Source organism: Dreissena polymorpha, chromosome 1, assembly GCF_020536995.1.
Source record: "Dreissena polymorpha isolate Duluth1 chromosome 1, UMN_Dpol_1.0, whole genome shotgun sequence".
NCBI lineage: Eukaryota > Metazoa > Mollusca > Bivalvia > Myida > Dreissenidae > Dreissena > Dreissena polymorpha.
Window position 1 is genome coordinate 39619402 of NC_068355.1, and position 20339 is coordinate 39639740.

General features: G+C 39.4%; 1 protein-coding gene across 2 annotated transcripts in view; it reads left to right on the forward strand.

The window, feature by feature from the left end:
• Nucleotides 1-18636, forward strand: part of LOC127877284 (uncharacterized) — an 89482-nt gene extending 70846 nt beyond the window's left edge. For both annotated transcript variants that reach the window (XM_052422976.1, XM_052422981.1), the window contains 4 exons: nucleotides 328-439; nucleotides 10917-10982; nucleotides 11733-11803; nucleotides 18387-18636. In XM_052422976.1, the coding sequence (XP_052278936.1) occupies nucleotides 328-439; nucleotides 10917-10982; nucleotides 11733-11803; nucleotides 18387-18490 (353 nt within the window). In that variant the 3' untranslated portion in view covers nucleotides 18491-18636. The remainder of the gene's footprint in view (nucleotides 1-327; nucleotides 440-10916; nucleotides 10983-11732; nucleotides 11804-18386) is intronic.
• The last annotated feature ends 1703 nt before the right edge of the window (nucleotides 18637-20339 follow it).

Here is a 20339-nt window from a genome sequence, read left to right on the forward strand (position 1 = left end):
TTAGGTTTTAAACTATTTGTCATTACAATTGAAGGACGTGAATAAATTGAGATTGTCTAATAGATAAAGCATTGAAATCAATCTTTCTCAAACATTCCAAGTAATTGTTTATAACAGTCTTAATAAATCTAACTTTTAATACAAATTGAGCTGAGATTTCAACAACCTGAAGTTAGATAGTCTAATGAGAGTTGATTATCAAATTTCATTGTAGAACAGAAGTAACATTTTTTAACTTGTCCCTAAAATTAAGGAACTTTTAAGTTGTATTAAAAAGAATATATTTGTATTTTAGGTTGGTTACTTGTTGCTTTCAATACTCTACAGATTCTCTTGAAAACTTGCTGAGAGGTCTACTGATGTTTTCTGATCCAAACAACACGTGGAGACTTCACATCATCTGCCGCCAGGTCAATCATCTGAAAAAATTACAGTTGAAGTAAGCATTCGTAGTGCTTTGTACACATCTTATGTGCAAGAATTTTCCAGTTGAAATGAAAAATCGTTTCCAAAATTAAAATTTTTATAACCCCGTCTGCACAACTAAGTTTTATGTAGGGGTGTGTACTGGTCAACGTTCATGTGTCCTTTGTTTGGTTGTCTGATTTCTTGCCAGGAGCATTTCTTTAAAACAATAATAGTTATCAACTTCAAACTCCATTGGTAATTCTTATTACCTTTCACAAGAACCATAACTTCTTATCATATATTTTTAGCTCATCTATTTTTTGAAAAAAAATTATGAGCTATTGTTATCACCTTGGCGTCGGCGTCGGCGTCCGGTTAAGTTTTGCGTTTAGGTCCACTTTTCTCAGAAAGTATCAATGCTATTGCATTCAAACTTGGTACACTTACTTACTATCATGAGGGGACTGGGCAGGCAAAGTTAGATAACTCTGGCGTGCATTTTGACTGAATTATGTGCCCTTTTTATACTTAGAAAATTGAAAAATTTTGTTAAGTTTTGCGTTTAGGTCCACTTTTTTCAGAAAGTATCAATGCTATTGCATTCAAACTTGGTACACTTACTTACTATCATGAGGGGACTGGGCACGCAAAGTTAGATAACTCTGGCGTGCATTTTGACAGAATTATGTGCCCTTTTTATACTTAGAAAATTGAAAATTTTGGTTAAGTTTTGTGTTAAGGTCCATTTTATTCCTGAAGTATCAAAGCTATTGCTTTCATACTTGCAACACTTACTAACTACCGTAAGGGGACTGTGCAGGCAAAGTTATGTAACTCTGACTGGCATTTGGACGGAATTATGGGCCCTTTATACTAAGAAAATTGAAAGTTTGGTTAAGTTTTGTGTTTTGGTCCACTTTACCCCTAAAGTATCATAGATATTGCTATCATACTTGGAACACTCGCAAACTATCATAAGGGTACAGTAAAAGGACAAGTTGCATAACTCTGGATGTCATTTTTACGGAATTATGGCCCTTTTTTGAATATATGGTTAAATTTTGTGTTTCGATCCACTTTACTTCTTAAGTATCAAGGCTATTGCTTTCAAACTTCAAATACTTTCATGCTATCATGAGGTTACTGTACCTGGCAAGTTGAATTTTACCTTGACCTTTGAATGACCTTGACTCTCAAGGTCAAATTATTAAATTTCTCTAAAATTGCCATAACTTCTTTATTTATGATTAGATTTGATTGATACTTGATACTTTGACAAAACTACTCTTACCTGACATACCACAATAGACTCCACCCAAACCATCGCCCGTGCCCCCCCCAACCCCCCCCCCCCCCCCCTTTTTTTTTTTTTTTTTTTTTTTTTTTTTAAGATCATCTCACAAATGACCACCACACCCTCACACTATACCCTCCCCCCACCCCACCCCCTCCCCAATTTTTTTTTTTTAACGGTTAAAAAACAAAACTATTTATTTTGATTATTTTATGTTTGAAATACCGTCCAACCATCACACCCAAGAATCCTCCCCCCACTCCCCCTCCCCCCACCCGAATCCCCCCACGCTCCTATTTTTTTTTTTTTTTTTTTTTTTTTTTAAGATCATCTCACAAATTACCACCACACCCTCACACTATACCCCCCCACCTCACCCCCCCCCCATTTTTTTTTTATGAAACGGTTAAAAAACACAAATATTTATTTTTATTATTTTATGTTTGAAATACCGTCCAATCATCGCACCCAAGAATCCCCCCCCCACCCCCCCCCCCCCCCCCCCCCCCCCCTCCCCGATTTTTTTTTTCCTTTTTTTCGCATTTTTGGAAGAAAATGTAATAAATGTCCACACCCCCACACAATGCACCGCTCTTCACTCCACCCCTCCCTCCTTTGTGAGTGAAAATGAGAGTCCCTTCACCTTTAAAAAGAAAATAGATGAGCGGCCTGCACCCGCAAGGCGGTGCTCTTGTTAGAGTTCTTGCCATTTTTTTGTGTTTACAAGGAGCATATGACAAACTATTTGAATAATCAATTTTAAGCAACATTGGTATTAAGGTCTCATTGCTTCGATGTGCAGAATCACTTTCTTGCTTCTATGGTGTCGGAATTATTTCCCTTTAGTAAATTCTTACATTTAAATTTAGAATGGGACATGTCTTGCAAACTAAAGAAGGTGTCAACTTTACATTTAACCTTTTGCATGCTGGAAAATTTGTCGTCTGCCAAAATGTCTCCTGCTGAATTTCTAAAATTAGCATTTTCTTCATTTTTTTTCAAACAATGCTATAAGAATAGCAAACAGTTTGGATCCTGATGAGACGGCTCGTTCTGTGGCGTCTCATCTGGATCCAAACTGTTTGCAAAAGCCTTCAAAATTCGGTTCCAGCACTGAAAGAGTTAATAGGCAATCTCAATGATAAGAAGTGCCCAGCAAAAGATCCATTACTCTTTTCTTTATTTCACTGTCATGCTTTAGTTAATTTTAATGCAGAAATTGTGTTCAGGGTACATCTCAAATACAAAATGAGGAACCAAGGCAAAACTTAAGCTTGCATTTTTGGTGGACCATTTCTTAAAACTGCTTATCCTCTCTTACAAAATGGCATGCTGGAGGGGGGTATATTTCAAGTACTTCATACTGAGATAAACGTTCAGGTGCACATATTAAGCATAAGTGATGGCTTTCCTTCTTTTTTCTGCTGTGTTCAATCGTTTTATTCAAACAGCTGCTCCTTACATTTTAATAGCTTAATTACGTTACCTGCTATCATATTGCTTACTTACTCCGAAGGATCGTAATTTATCCGGAAACTTTCTGTCCAAAGAATCCCACACTTTTCATAACCCCGTCGGTCAGGTCAGAACGGTCACATAGTGCCGTGTGGCCGTGTAACCAAAACGGGTTATTACCCAGAAATCACTCTTATTCCGGATGCGTTATACAAAGGCCGACATTTTTGTTATTTACTTAATTGTTGCTTCTGTTTCGCTGGATTCTTCTGTTTAACAGAATAGAGAAGTTTTTGTATTGTGTTAAAACATTCTCCGTATATATATCCGTTTATTTCTGTATTGTTTTGTGTTTTTAACCACGTTTTCCGAAGGAAAAAACTGGTTATTAGATTGGCGAATGCGGGCGGGCTGGCTGGCTGGCTGGCGGGCGGGCTGAACAAGCTTGTCCGGGCCATAACTATGTCGTTCATTGTCAGATTTTAAAATCATTTGGCACATTTGTTCACCATCATTGGACGGTGTGTCGCGCGAAATAATTACGTCGATATCTCCAAGGTCAAGGTCACACTTTGAGTTCATAGGTCAAAAATGGCCATAAATGAGCTTGTCCTGGCCATAACTATGTCATTCATTGTGAGATTTTAAAATCATTTGGCACATTTGTTCACCATCATGGGACGGTGTGTCGCACGAAAGAATCACGTCAATATCTCCAATGTCAAGGTCGCCACGACTAAAAATAGATTTTTTTTTAAAACAAACTTACAAAAGGGGTTAATTTTGTTTGTTCATTTCAAAAGTTCAGTTTGAGTTTTCTCCCTTTATCAGATTTTTTTTTCACAATGAAAACCTGGTTTTGTGACAATTTTGTCCCTTGTTGTTTGTTTGTTCAAGGCAAAATATGCCTCAAACACGTGGTTCATGTGGACACATAAGAGCAGCATCCCTTGTTACCATGTTAGCTGCCTGTCGTGTGCCAGATGTACCCAGGATAACTGCTGCCCTTTCTGTGAGCATTGGTCTGTAGATACCTGGGCCATTAAGCGTCGACCTTTCAAGAGTCGTAGACGCAACATGCATAGTTCAGATCAAAGTAGGGAAAGTTCCGTTTGTCGTGACTTTTCACCACACGATCTTGACCATATGCCATCAGGAGATGCCATGCATCGGTCCTTGCCCGGTGACGACACCGGACAAAATTTGCCCGGTCCGTTCATCGGGAATGACCAGTTGACCGGTCCGGAGACATCACCGTTCAACATTGACCAGTCCGGTCACCGGTCATGCTATGACCGGTGTCGTCACCGGTCACTGACCGGTCTGGTCACCAGTCATGCTATGTCTGGTCACCGGTCATGCTATGACCGGTCCGGTCACCGGTCATTGACCGGTTCGGTCACCGGTCATGTAATGACCGATCCGGTCACCGGGTACCGGTCTGTGCCACAGACCGTTCCGGTCACCATAGATGTTGACACTACCTTGTCAGTACTCCACAAAGGTACACGCAGCCGCGTTTCTACTGTGAGTCACAGACGTAAACGCGTAGTGTCTGATGTTTCCGGCTACTCCTCCACCTCGGGCTCGTCGTCGTATGACTCATCGTCTACTTCAACTAGCCCTCATCATTATCGGAGTGGATGTCATTCACGCTCACCGAGTGTTTCTCGGCGTAGATTGCCTTGCAAAGAGCGATCACGCCAACGCTCTAGGAGAGGTTCGATCAGGAATCATCATTCCCAGCGCCACGGAACAGTGTCTCGGCATCACAGGGATAAGGGACATGGACCTTCCTCTATTAGGGGCTCTCGGACTCCCAGGTCCCCTAGGCGATCCTTCTCTGAGGAATCTAGTGACACCCTTCCACGTGTGTCGGCCTCTATTTTGGCCTCAACACACACTTCAGCCGTTCCTACAACCACTGAGCATAATTTGTATTCAAACACTAGTTTGCATACATATCAGGCTCAAGGTACAGGGGTTAATCTAACCACTTCGGCTGTGTTTTCAGCCCCACGGGTCTCTTCCACATTGCATAGAAGTATACCCCGGGCTGCCGCTATACCATCAAATCCCAATACTTTGTGGATCCAACAGTCGCGGGGAATCTTTGTCCCTTTTTCGACTGATCCTTTACCAGCGACCGCTGGTATTCAAAGTGAGTCTGCTGACTTGATCTCTGTTAGACCTAACTCACCAGCTATATCTTTGATGGTGCCGGAAAACGATCCTCTCATGATAGAAGCGGATGAATCTAGTATTCCTACTTCTGTCTCCACCGGTTTCAATCAATCCTATGCTCCCGCAGACGGTTCGATTGAGGCGGGTTCGGAGTCTAATGAGGCCGAACTTAATTATTTGGCCTCCATCAATCAGGTTTACGAACTAATGTTGAATACCTTAGATGAGGACTTCTGCCCCCGCCCTTCCTTGTCTCTCACAGGATCTGCGGTTACCGTTACAGAACAGGTAGCCCGCAGACGGGAGCCCGGCAGGATAAGTAAGGCGACTTCCCGAGAGGATCTCCGCCTTCCTATTGGCTCTTCCACAATGGCTGTATTCCAGTCACTTGAGCCAGCCAATAAGCCTTCGCCATCTCCATGGAAAGCCCCTAAGGAGCTGACGGAGCCTAAACAGATGGACGGCGGGAAAAGTTATAAGGCCCCGGTACCGACCCTTCTACCGGTTTGGACCTTTCCAAACTTCCGGTTCCTGATGCTGACATTAGTAAGCTGTCGCTTACAATGCCTTCATCATCTACCCATACAGCAGTCCCTCTTTCCCTGTTGGAAAATTTGGAGCTGAGAGAACGCTGTTCCATAGGTCTAGCTAACCAGCTAGATCTCATGGCAGCCACTGCCTCAGACTTGGTTTGGGAGCTCTCTGATTCAATCCCAGAGGAGTTCCGTGCCTTGTTGATACACCTTTCACGTACTACGCAGTGTTTATCACACAATGCTGCGTCATCTATGTCTGACATGTTAAGGCTTCGGAGAGACCTCATCCTCTCTTCCTTGCTCAATAATTTCCATTTGGAAACAGGCCTCAACTCCCTTCGAACTGCTCCACTAACAGCAGATTCTCTTTTCGGAGGGAGGATACAGTCGGCACTTACTGCTGATCGTGAAGATAAGTTACATGCCTCCTTAGCTAGGAGCAACTCTGGCCAGCGCCCTGTGGTTTTTAAGCGCCCTGCTTCTAAGCCCCCAGGAGCCCCACCGGCCAAGAAAGCTTAAAGGGACAGTTTCCCTACTAAGCGTCCGTCTGCTCCACGTCAGCCCACAAATAGGCCTCCTTTTCAGAACAGAACATCTTCCTATCGGAAGCCGTCTGTAAACCAAAATTGGAGTAAGGGCAAACCCAATGCGGACAAGAAGTCATTTAATCCTTCTTCCAGCAAGGGTGGACCTCCAAAAGGTCAGCCCTAGGTCATACCCCTTTCTACCACCACAACCTCCGATGCCAGAGGTACCAGTTGGGGCCAGACTTATGCACTTCGCAAATCGATGGCTCCAAATAACTTCGGACGCGTGGGTTCATTCCCTTGTCACACAATGCCTCACTTTTCAATTCAAAAAAGGCCCCCACTCTCTCGCGTCCCATTAGATCTGGTATCTCCGCATCAACAACTTCCAGACTCCATTCTCGGACTCCTGGAAACACAGGCGGTAGAAAGGGTTCACGACCCTTGTTCTCCAGGATTTTACAGTCACCTTTTCCTTGTTCAAAAGAAAAGCGGCTCCTGGAGACCAGTCATAGACTTAAAAGTGTTCAACACGTTTTTAGTCAAACCTACTTTCAAGATGGAGACTCCCGCCTTCATTCGGCGCTCTATCAAACCCATGCACTGGGGGGTTTCCTTGGACCTGGAAGATGCATTCTTCCATGTTCCTATCCATCACAACTACCGGAAGTACCTGCACTTCTCCTTTCGAGGCCAGGTCTACCAGTTTCGGGCGATGCCCTTTGGATTGGCCACAGCTCCACGAGTTTTCACCAAACTCATGGCCGCAGTGGGCGCACACCTCCGATTACTCGGGGTTCAACTGCTTCAGTATTTTGACGATTGGCTCTTACACCAGCTCTATCGTCAACTGCTTCTGCTACACCTAGAGTTCTCTTGGAAGGAGCTCCTCTCTTTAGGACTCCTTCTCAATGCAGCCAAGTCAGACCTCTTTCACTCTTAGGATTCCATATTCGTGGGAATGAATTTTCTGACCCACATCAATCGGGTCAGGGTCTCACCGCAACGTGTATCAGACCTCCTTTTGAAGGTCAGATGGGTGCTGTCCCTATCTCATATCACAGCTCAAGATTTCCTCTCACTCAACGGTATCCTGAGCTCTGTAGCAGACTTTGTGCAGTTGAGACGTCTCTTCCTACGTCCTCTTCAGCACTATCTCTCAGCTCGATGGAAATGGTCTCCAGACAATCTGCTAACACAGATTCCCATCCTTCCATCCTTATAGTTCCCCACCTTCAATGGTGGCTAGACGAGGAGACCCTGTTGGCAGGAGTACCGCTTCTTCCCCCGCAACCTTCTTTACATCTCATAACGGATGCGAGCATGGAAGGTTGGGGCGCTCACCTGGAACCCCGCAGCCTGACATTATCAGGAATGTGGTCTCCTCAGGAGTCTCACCTGCACATAAACAATCTCGAAATGCGAGCAGTCTTTCTAGCTGTTTCTCAATTCCAATCACATCTTCGGGACTCCTGTGTGATGGTATCGACAGACAACACATCAGTCGTGGCTTACATCCAGAAACAGGGCGGTACACACTCTCACTCCCTGTATCTGGAAACAATGAACTTACTTGTTCTTTGCAAGAGCCTCAACGTCTCTCTTGTCCAAACACATACCAGGTCGTCTCAACACCCTGGCGGACGGTTTGTCTCGCAAACACCAGTTACTTCCATCGGAGTGGACACTTCTTCAGGAAGTGGCCAACCAGATTTTCCTCACATTCGGTTATCCACTGGTCGACCTGTTTGCGACCAGAGACAACCACAGACTTCCTCTGTATGTGAGTCCAGTGTACGAACCAGCAGCGTGGGCGGTAGACGCGCTTTCGTTCGATTGGGATCAACTGGACACTTACGCTTATCCCCCACCCATTCTAATTCCCCAAATCTTAGGGAAAATCAGTGTGAGCTCTTGCCGGATCCTCCTGATAGCCCCTTGGTGGCCCAGGAGATCCTGGTTCAACGACCTTCTCGGTCTCCTGTGCGAATTTCCCAATGAACTCCCGCACAGGTTAGATCTCCTATCTCAGAGAGGAAGACTTCACGTGGATCCAGACATGTTCCACTTACACGTCTGGCCGTTATCAGGCAATCCCTGCAGAAGAAACGCTTTTCTGTCAGGGCTTCAATGCTCGTTGCCTCTGCAAGGAGAAAGTCCACCAGAGCAGTCTATGATGCTCCCTGGAAACTCTTCTCTAATTGGTGTGTTCAAGGGAAAATTGATCCCCTCAATCCCTCTGCTAAACGCATAGCGGATTTTCTAATCTATCTCTTTGATGATAAGAAACTTTCTCTTAGCTCCATCAAAGGATACAGATCTGTGCTTTCGCATACCTTGGCTTTTCGTAAGTCATCACAAGTCTGTGCTGACCCAGCCATTTCGGAACTGATCCGAGCCATGGAACTTAAACGTCCTGTGTCTCGTTCTCTTACCCCCAAATGGGATTTGGCTTGTTTTCTTTGATCGCTTATTAAAGCTCCTTATGAACCCCTTAATCAGGCTTCTTTGCAGTTCCTAACCTGGAAGACCGTTTTCCTTCTTACCATGGCTTCATCCAAACGTAGAAGTGAAATTCATGCTCTTTCTATCGAAGAAAGCCATCTTCGTTTTGATTCCTCCGATGGCTCTGTCACTTTGTTGTGTCAGCCAGGATTCCTTGCTAAAAATCAACTCCCCTCAATGGCTTCTAAACTCTTCAAGGTTCAAAGTCTTTCTAGAACTTTTGGAAATGAAGATGAAGATAGACTCCTCTGCCCTGTCAGGTCTTTGAAGTTCTATCTTAGTAGAGTTAAGTCTATTCGAGGTTCTCGTAAGAGACTTCATTCCCTAAAAAGGGGGGGGGGGCCATGTGTCTGCGGCTTCTATTTCCCGTTGGGTAGCCTCGACTATAAAAACGGCTTACTCTTCTCTTTCTTCAAGGGATTCATCCCTTTTTAAGATTAGACCGCATGAATTACGAGCAATGTCGGCTTCGTGGGCGTACATTAATCATACCCCACTCTCTGACGTGCTTCAAGTTGCTTTCTGGAGGAATCAGACCACTTTTTCATCTTTTCATCTTCGTTCTCTGGAGTGCCAACAGGACAACTTGTATTTTTTGGGCCCGCTTGTGGTTGCACAAACGGTAGTATCTTCTACGGCATAGGTATATTACGCTTATGCGTGAATTAAGTTAATACCGTAATAACGAAGATTAGCTGAGAACCCGAGATATGGGTTCCGCTGTGATGGGGAGATTTTCGCGAACCTTCCCGCCGCAGCTGCAAAGTCAGCAATATGATAGCAGGTAACGTAATTAAGCTATTAAAACAAATTTTTCTAGTAAAATTCATTTTAATTAGTAATTACTTACCTGCTATCGGTAAGTCCCACCTCCCACCCCGCTCTTCGTCTAATATTTTCATATTGTTTATTTGAATAAGAGTGATTTCTGGGTAATATCCCGTTTTGGTTACACGGCTACACGGCACTATGTGACCGTTCTGACCTGAACGACGGGTTTATGAAAAGTGTGGGATTCTTTGGACAGAAAGTTTCCGGATAAATTACGATCCTTCAGAGTAAGTAAGCAATATGATAGCAGGTAAGTAATTACTAATTTAAATGAATTTTACAAGAAAAATTTGTTTTAATCAGATTTCTGACAAAACCTCTTTTAATAAGTTAAATGATTCAATAATGTTTGTTAACTGCATGTGACCAATGCCGTGGTTACATTCAATTTTCAACTGCCACATGAAACCATAAGACCCACATGTGTAATATTTTGTATGTAACACTGTAATGTAGAACTCTAAATCGTTTTTCTCTAAGCAATTACCTGGCTTTTAAACTGGCTATGCTTCAGGATTGTTTTAAATAAACTTCTTATGCAAAAAGAAGTTTTGATCTCTAAAAACAAAAAAGCCTAGACCAGAAATGTTTGGTTTGTTACATAGCTGATCAATTGCTGTGTTTTTCAAATATCAGCTTATGCAAAACCAATGCTAGATAATCAAGAATTTAAAGCTGGACTCCACAATTTTGTCAAATATTTATGAATTTATGTAATCTGTGTAAAAAAACTTATTACACATATATTTCAATATAAATTAAAATAAAAGTTAAGAAGAACATGCGTCGAAAAATGCGAAATAAGTCAGATATTTAATTCTGAAATTGAACATGTCTGTACAGTTGAATTTGCCAGCATGTATATCATGCATGTATTTAGTTTTACGGATCATTTTAATTTCCAGCAACATCTATTCATACAACATACGAACACTAACTCCGCTCCTAATAAAAAGACGAATGCTTTGGTTATTGTAGGAAAATATGTTATAATGTACGAAATATCTTCGTCACAATCGGCTGGGGGTGCTAATTTGTCTTTGCTGTATTTTATGAAATTCGTCTTCAATGTATAATTTTTCTTGCCTGTTTTGTGTTATTTTAACATGTTTTTATCAATATATTACAATTTAACACATATAAAAATTATGAAGTCCCGCTTTTAATCTGTTTCAGAGGAAAACTGGAATTGCTGTGCTGTGAAAGGTTCAGTCAAGTTGTCTACCTTGGGCAGGACAATATGTAAGTTCCTGATATGAAAACACTAGCTTTAAACATGTGTTCTACATTTTAAAATTTAAGTTCTGAAACTTAATTTTAGTGAATTTTTATTTAAAAAGTATTTAACTCAGATATATTATTGCTTGTTTGCACATAGATTCTTTTCTTTGTATAAGAATTGATTTGAATGTAAACTATAGCTGTTTAAACATGTATCTCTTGTTAATGCATTATTTTTCTATTGAACTGTGATTTTTTGTATTCTTCGCTCTTTGCTCGCTCAAAAAAATTCTGTTTTCAAAAAAAAAAAAAAAAAATTCGCTCGCCTCTTCAACTTTTTTTCAAAAAAAATCCGAAGACCAACAAATCAATTTAGAGTGGCCTGAGCATGGTGTCCCTTGTGTTTTGTGAAGACAACATGCAAAATATTCTGTGTCAATGCGGCATGTGGGGGTTTTCGTCACGTATGTGACAAAGCTCTAGTTTACCCTGCTTCATATATTGTTTGGGATTGGCCTTAAACTTACTTTAAAGGCTATGTTCTTGCTGCCTCAGATTTCTGTTGGGAAGATGTAAATATGGCTTAAGTCTGTGCACTTCATAATTCTTGTTAACAGTTTAGATTAACAGTGCTTGCCAAACTAAGGTGTGTGTATATTTCACTGACATCTTGCCCTGTAAAAGTGTTGTTGGTTAACGGACCTCCATTATATGACTGAAATACTGTTCAGAATGGTAAAAAGTCGAATCAACAGGAAATTTTTGTTTTAGGAACAGAACATTGGAAGAAGGGATGAAAGAGAAGTATCGTTCAAATGGAATCCCTGTCATCATGATTCAAGGTATAATTAATTTCATTTTGTCTACACACCCGATTTCAGTAGGTCTAGTTTAGTCGTTGGTTGAATGTTGTCAATTTTGGATTTCAAATCAACTTAATTGGAAAAAAAAACATGAATTGTTGTAAACCTCCTTTACTTTTCAACGTACAAAATTAAAAAAATCATGCATTCTTTTGTATGATATTAAGATGAACATGTGCCATTTTTTAACCCTTACATTAAAAAAGAATCATAAGTTATGTCAGATTGTTTACTTAGATTTTCAAATACATGGTTATAACAACTTGCTACATTTACTTATAATGACATGTGGCATCTTTGGTCAATACTGTTATCAGCTCTAGTCGCCCCTGGAAAACTAAAATTGATTTTGTGCCTTGTATGCATTATTTTCCCCTACCGGTTTCACCGGAGGGGACTTATGGTTTGCGCTCTGTGAGTCTGTCACACTTTTCTGGATCCTGCGATAACTTTAAAAGTTCTTAATTTTTTTTTATGAAACTTGAAACATGGATGGATGGCAATATGGACATAATGCATGTCATTTCATTTTGTTCCTACGTCAAAAATTCTGGTTGCTTTGGCAACAAATAGACTAGAAATATCAACAAATAGACTAGAAATATGGCTGGAAATAGTGGATCCTGCGATAACTTTAAAAGTTCTCCGATAACTTTAAAAGTTCTTCATATTTTTATGCCCCCCTTCGAGGAAGAGGGGGTATATTGCTTTGCTCATGTCGGTCGGTCTGTCTGTCGGTCTGTCAACCAGGTGGTTGTCAGACGATAACTCAAGAACGCTTGGGCCTAGGATCATGAAACTTCATAGGTACATTGATCATGACTCGCAGATGACCCCTATTGATTTTGAGGTCACTAGGTCAAAGGTCAAGGTCAAGGTGACCAGAAATTGTAAAATGGTTTTTGAATGATAACTCAAGAACGTATACGCCTAGGATCATGAAACTTCATTGGTAGATTGATCATGACTTGCAGATGACCCCTTTTGATTTTGAGGTCACTAGGTCAAAGGTCAAGGTCACAGTGACCCGAAATAGTAAAATGGTTTCCGGATGGTAACTCAAGAACGCATATGCCTAGGATCATGAAACTTCATGGGTAGATTGATCATGACTCGCAGATGACCCCTATTGATTTTTAGGTCACTAGGTCAAAGGTCAAGGTCACGGTGACCCGAAATAGTAAAATGGTTTTCGGATGATAACTCAAGAACGCATATGCCTAGGATCATGAAACTTCATAGGTAGATTGATCATGACTTGCAGATGACCCCAATTGATTTTGAGGTCACAAGGTCAAAGGTCAAGGTCACGATGACCCGAAATAGTAAAATGATTTTCGGATGATAACTCAAGAACGCTTTTGCCAAGGATCATGACACTTCATAGGTACATTAATCGTGACTCGCAGATGACCCCTATTGATTTTCAGGTCACTAGGTCAAAGGTCAAGGTCACAGTGACAAAAATCGTATTCACACAATGGCTGCCACTACCGCGGACAGCCCATATGGGGGGAATGCATGTTTTACAAACAGCCCTTGTTTCATGAAACTTGAAATATGGAAAGATGGCAATATGGAGATAATGCACGTCATTTCATTTTGTTCCTACGTCAAAAATTCTGGTTGCTTTGGCAACAAATAGACTAGAAATATTAACAAATAGACTAGAAATATGGCTGAAAATAGTGGATCCTGCGATAACTTTAAAAGTTCTCCGATAACTTTAAAAGCTCTTCATATTTTTTCATGAAACTTGAAATATGGAAAGATGGCAATATGGAGATAATGCACGTCATTTCATTTTGTTCCTACGTCAAGAATTTTGGTTGCTATGGCAACAAATAAAAGAAAAAAAATTGACAATGGTGGAGCCGGTAGGGAACAGATATTGCTTGGCAATAGTCTTGTTTTTAGCTCACCTGTCAAGAAGTGACATGGTGAGCTTATGTGACCGTGTGATGTCCGGCGTCCGTTGTGCGTGCGTGTGTCCGTCAACAATTTGTGTAGACAGTAGAGGTCACAGTTTTCATCCAATCATTATGAAATTTGGTCAGAATGTTTATCTTGATGAAATCTGGGTTGGGATTGTATTTGGGTCATCTGGGGTCAAAAACTAGATCACTAGGTCAAATAATATAAAAACCTTGTGTAGACAATAGAGGTCACAGTTTTCATCTAATCTTTATGAAATTTGGTCAGAATGTTTATCTTGATAAAATCTGGGTTGGGATTGTATTTGGGTAATCTGGGGTCAAAAACTAGGTCACTAGGTCAAATAATAGGAAAACCTTGTGTAGACAATAGAGGTCACAGTTTTCATCTATTCTTTATGAAATTTTGTCAGAATGTTTATCTTAATGAAATCTTGGTTGGGATTGTATTTGGGTTATCTTGGGTCAAAAACTAGGTCACTAGGTCAAATAATGGAAAAACCTTGCGTAGACAATAGAGGTCACAGTTTTCATCCAATCTTTATGAAATTTTGTCAGAATGTTTATCCTGATAATAACTGATTTTGAATCGTTACAGGGCTCCCGGTGCCGTTCGCCAATGGCGAAAATTTAGCAAATTCAGCGAATAAAATAATCGTTGGCGAAAACGTTCGGAGAACGATTTTTTCCTGACAAATGCCGTCCCAAATAATAAACTCTTTCAGCTGTAGATTGTGCTTCAATACATCGCTGTGTTATTGACCCGAAAAATTGATACGCAGTCGGCATTAACACCGGTCAGAACCGGTCATCGAGACAAAGGAAAATGACTGTTGTGAAAACAAAACAATGGTGTAATCGTACATCTTATCGGCTTAAATAAACAATTACATCTAATTAAAGATTAAAGATTGCTGCCAATTTCAATCAATTTGAGTAAAAGCCGTTAGCGAATTATCAACTTAGTCACACAATGAACGTAAGTAAAGAAGTTGATAATTGATTTTAATTTCGAGAAGTTTGTAATGTTTGTAATGATTAAAGGCTAAATGTGTTACAATTGTGAATGACGATAGATGAAAGGGTATAAAACCCTTGACATTTTGGGCGAAAGTGTCGGAAATTGCGACTGCCATTATGGCGACCATAGGCAATAAGCGTCCTTTGGACTCTGACGAATCTAATGACACGGTCTAAAAAAAATTAAATTTGATAATTGATCATTCAAAGATGTTTGGCTTTCGGAATTCAAGTGGTTAGACTATAATGCAAAATCAAAAACAATGTATTGCAAAATATGCATACAGTTTCAAAAATCAAATTCATTCACTTTGGGTGTAGTATGTTGAAAAAAGACAACATTTCAAAACACGAAAAATCAAAAGCTAATTAAAAAGAATGACAATCAATATTAAAATGAATATACATGAACAATTTTTTTATTATTAATAATATATTAAAAATAACAATATTTTGTTATGTTCATAATAAATATATATTGACACTTTTCAAAATGAGCTTTTTGTTTTGAAATTTAGCATATTTAATTTTGTTTATTTCAGATCACAAAGAGGCCTCACAAGCTTGAAGTCTGAAAACATCAATGACAAATGCGTAGGCTGCAGCAATATCCAAAAGTGAAGTGGCTGTAGTGTCGGCTATGACTAATGTGTACTTTGCTGCACAACATACTCTCGCATCATCGCTGATTTCAGACCTGAACAGATTGTGTGTCTTGCAGGTAAAAAAAATAAATAAAACATCTTTAAAACAAATTTGATTTGTTATGCCCCCCTTCGAAGAAGAAGGGGTATTTTGTTTTGCACATGTCGGTCCGTCCGTCTGTATGTCCGTCCGTCCACCAGATGGTTTCCGGATGATAACTCAAGAACTCTTAGGCCTAGGATCATGAAACTTCCTAGGTACATTGATCATGACTCGCAGATGACCCCTATTGATTTTGAGGTCACTAGGTCAAAGGTCAAGGTCACGGTGACCCGAAATAGTAAAATGGTTTCCGGATGATAACTCAAGAATGCTTATGCCTAGGATCATGAAACTTCATAAGTCATTGATCATGACTCGCAGATGACCCCTATTGATTTTCAAGTCAAAGGTCAAGGTCACGGTGACCTGAAATAGTAAAATGGTTTCTGAATGATAACTCAAGAATGCTTATGCCTAGGATCATGAAACTTCATAGGTACATTGATCATGACTTGAAGATGACCCCTATTGATTTTCAGTTCACTAGGTCAAAGGTCAAGGTCACTGTGACCCGAAATAGTAAAATGGTTTCCAGATGATAACTCAAGAACGCTTATGCCTAGGATCATGAAACTTCATAGGTACATTGATCATGACTAGCAGATGACCCCTATTGATTTTGAGGTCACTAGGTCAAAGGTCAAGGTCACGGTGACCCGAAATAGTAAAATGGTTTCTGGATGATAACTCAAGAATGCTTATGCCTAGGATCATGAAAATTCATAAGTCATTGATCATGACTCGCAGATGACCCCTATTGATTTTCAGGTCACTAGGTCAAAGGTCAAGGTCACGGTGACTCAACTTAGAAAAATGGTTTCTGGATGATAACTCAAGAACGCTAACGCCTAGGATCATGAAACTTCATGGGTACATTGATCATGATTCGCAAGTGACGCCTATTGACTTTTAGGTCACTAGGTCAAAGGTCACGGTGACTTGACACAGTAAAATCGTTTTCGGATGATAACTCAAGAGAGCTTACGCCTAGGATCATGAAACTTCATAGGTACATTGATCATGACTCGCAGATGACTCCTATTGATTTTCAGGTCACTAGGTCAAAGGTCAAGGTCACAGTCCCAAAAAGAGTATTCACACAATGGCTGCCACTACAATTGACAGCCCATATGGGGGGCATGCATGTTTTACAAACAGCCCTTGTTTTAAATTGATTGATAAAATTTGATTTTGTTTAAGTTTGCTACAAATATTGAGCAAAATAAACTTGAAATCATAAATTATATTTTCAGGATGCAAATTTGTATTTATATATTTTCAGGGTGCAACCCAGCTCAATGACCTTCGAGTTGACAGCCACATGTCATATGAACACAGCTCCAGTGTGTCGGAATTTCAAAACTGTATGGCAGACGTTCTGAGGAGTGATCTTCTTTAGAAGATACAGACATCATGCAAGTACAGTATCATGATAGATGAGAGTACAGACATTTCAGTGAAGCAAAATTTAGTGACCTATGTTAGACTTTTGGAAACTGATGAGTTTGGAATGGCTTTGCCACATACTTACTTTTTAGGTGTGGCTAAACTTCAAAGAGCAAATGCAGAGAGCATATATGGGAATGTAGTTAATTTGCTTGGTAGAAAGGGAATTGACATTCAACATCTCTCAGAAATTCTATTAAAATTGAAAACTTGGAGAACTTGTTGATTTTCTCCATAGACAGCCCACCAATGGAAAAGTTTGATCTCAAACGTGCTTTCAAGATTTGAGCTGGATTGAAGTTGAGGCGGATTATGGCCTTCTGCTAAAATGTATGTTCAGGATATCATGTGCTCATGTAATGTAAATTTATCATGTGCTTATTTTATGAACATGTGCTTGAGTTATGATGTGTGTATATCTATAAATGTTTGGTTGTACTGTTGTTTTTTTTGTTATGCACACATGATGTGGATTATGGCCTTCTGCTAATATGTATGTTCAGGATATCATGTGCTCATGTAATGTAAATTTATCATATGCTTATTTTATGAACATGTGCTTAAGTTATGATGTATGTACTTCTATAAATGGTTTGTTGTAAACTGTTTATTTTTGTTATGCACACATGATGATTATAGTAATAAACATATTAAAGCTTTGTTTTGTAGTTTCTTCTTTTACACCCCTTAGCCTAGACTTACAACAGGTGGCTCCTAATGCTTTGCTAAAACTTTGGCTACAGTTTCTAATTTTTTGCTACAAAAAATTACATTTTGCTAAAATGTTGGCTATAGTAATTTTTGGGCTAGGGTGAGCCCTGATCGTATATGGGTCATCTGGGGTCAAAAATTAGGTCACCGGGCCAATGCTAGTAAAACCTTGTGTAGATGAAAGAGGTCACATTTTTCATCACGTCTTAATGAAATTTTGTCAGAATGTATTAATTAATGAAATCTGGCTTGGGATTGTATATGGGCTGATAGAATTTAAGTTGATGTGGCAAGGTTAGTCAGGTGAGCGATTCAGGGCCATCATGGCCCTCTTGTTTATAATGCAGGTGATGTTTTATGGTAATACAAGAGGGAAAATATGATACAATACAATCTTAATTAAGCCAATTATAGTACATAAATACATGCATTAAATTCTTTACAGTTTATAATTTTAAAGAAAAGGCAAATGTATGGAGAGAAAAAAACCTTGTTCCAAGTCTGTTACCTTTTGAAATCCTGTAGGTATATGTTGTGTTAGCATGAATAACCTTAAGAAGTTATGATGCTCCTTATCAGGTTTGTGTAAACCATTCATGGAAGCTCATGTTAACCTGTGTAAACCATTCATGGAAGCTCATGTTACCCTTGATATTAAATAGCACACATGCAAACACACTTACATTATTTATGTTGTTTTTCAGCTACAAAGCCATTACTCCTGACACCTGGTATTGTTCATAGGACCCTGGAACAGTTCATGGCCTGGGATTTGAAATCTGTCTTTAATTCATGCACCGCGACATGAATTATGGCTGAGAACAGAAGCAAGCTGTGCTGATCATGATAGGCTATGATATAGAGCAAAACAACAGATTTTTGCTGATACCCACTCTCTTGGACAGAATGGAAAATTGAACATCTTTTAATGATTATTTTTACCCCCCCCCCCCCCCCCCCAAAAAAAAAAAAAAAAAAAATATATACAAAAATGTTTAGAATCTAAATCAAGATTTTTGTTGATGGTTGATCAGCAGATATATGCAATATGGTACTCAGAGAAAGATATTGCTTATTGCCTATCTTTATTGTTCAAACAATTTGTAGCAAATTTTTTATAATGAGCATGCATTTTGAAGTTTGTCGAAATTGATGTCCGTTGAAAGATTGGTGTCCGTTGAAAGTTTTTGTAGAATAGTTCAATGAAAATTTCAATTTCTATCATGGGAACTGTTATACAGTGATTAGCAACCAAATGTTTTTTATGTCCATGTACATGCTTTGAAATAAAAGCAGTTGTTCAGATAAGTGTCTATGGTGATGCTTTACTCAATATCTAAGTAGAATACCTTTTACATTAATCATGTACTGGTTAATCATGTTTTGTTTAGATCTTTTAAACAAGAATGTCTTTAATAATACTTTTTCCAATGATTTAATATTCAACTATTTTGCTTTCAGAAAAGATTTCAGAGAATTTTATCTGAAATATGTATACATTTTAGTAAGTTCAGATTTAGTTATGAGACTTTGAAAAAAGACCTTGTTCTTTATTATTTTGTGTTGTTTACCTGTATGTTTTGCATTATATGAGCATAGAAGTTTTGTTTTATTAAGAGTTACAGTGTAACTATGTCATGGTGAACATATCAACTTTAATGTTTTAAACATACAGCTTTTTCTAACGCCTTTTGTCTGTTGATTGTCGTCAATTTACTTTGTTATCACTCAAGAGGGCACACTTATTATATGATCTTAATGAAAATTTGCCAGGAAGTTTTTCCCAATCAAAGCTTGACTGAGTTTGAACCTGGGTCACGTTAAGTCGAAAACTAGGTCACAAGGTCAAATTTTAAAGAAGATGCTTTATAACACTCTTGCAGGCATATTTATTGTCCAATCTTCATGAAACTTGGTCAGAACATTTGTGCAAATGATATTTCGTCTGCTTTTGAAAATATTTTGGGATCGTTGAATAATATTGCTGCCAGGGGAAGAGCAGTTTTCCTTATAAATATGGCTTTAGTAAAACATAGTAAACTCTTAAGAACTTAACATTTGATGTAAAATTTTCATTATACTTCGGAAGAACATTTGTTTTTATGAAAGCTTGGCTGAGTTTGAAAATGGTTATAAATCTGTTGAAAAGCATGGCCGCCACAAGGCAGATTAGTTAGTTTTTTAAATATAGCTATTGTGAAACTTTGTTAACACTCTAGAAGTCATCTTTTTTTTTGTTCTAGGATCATGAAACTTGCCCTGAAAATGTGTTTTTATCAAAATATGGCCCAAGTTTGTTAATGTTTCCAGTCTGTTGAAAAACTTGGCTGCCAGTGGGTATGGAAGTTTTCCTTATATGGCTATATTGTATCTAGTAAAATCTCTTAGTCACATTTTTGCCCAAACTTCATGACGATGATGATGATGATGATGGTGGTAGTGGTGGTGGTTGTGGTGATGATGATGTCCGTCGGTCGGTTGGTCTGTCCACCAGATGGTTTCCGGATGATAACTCAAGAATGCTTACGCCTAGGATAATGAAACTTCATATGTACATCGATCATGACTGGCAGATGACCCCTATAGATTTTCAGGTCACTAGGTCAAAGGTCAAGGTCACAGTGACTGGAAATATTAAAATCTGATGATAACTCAAG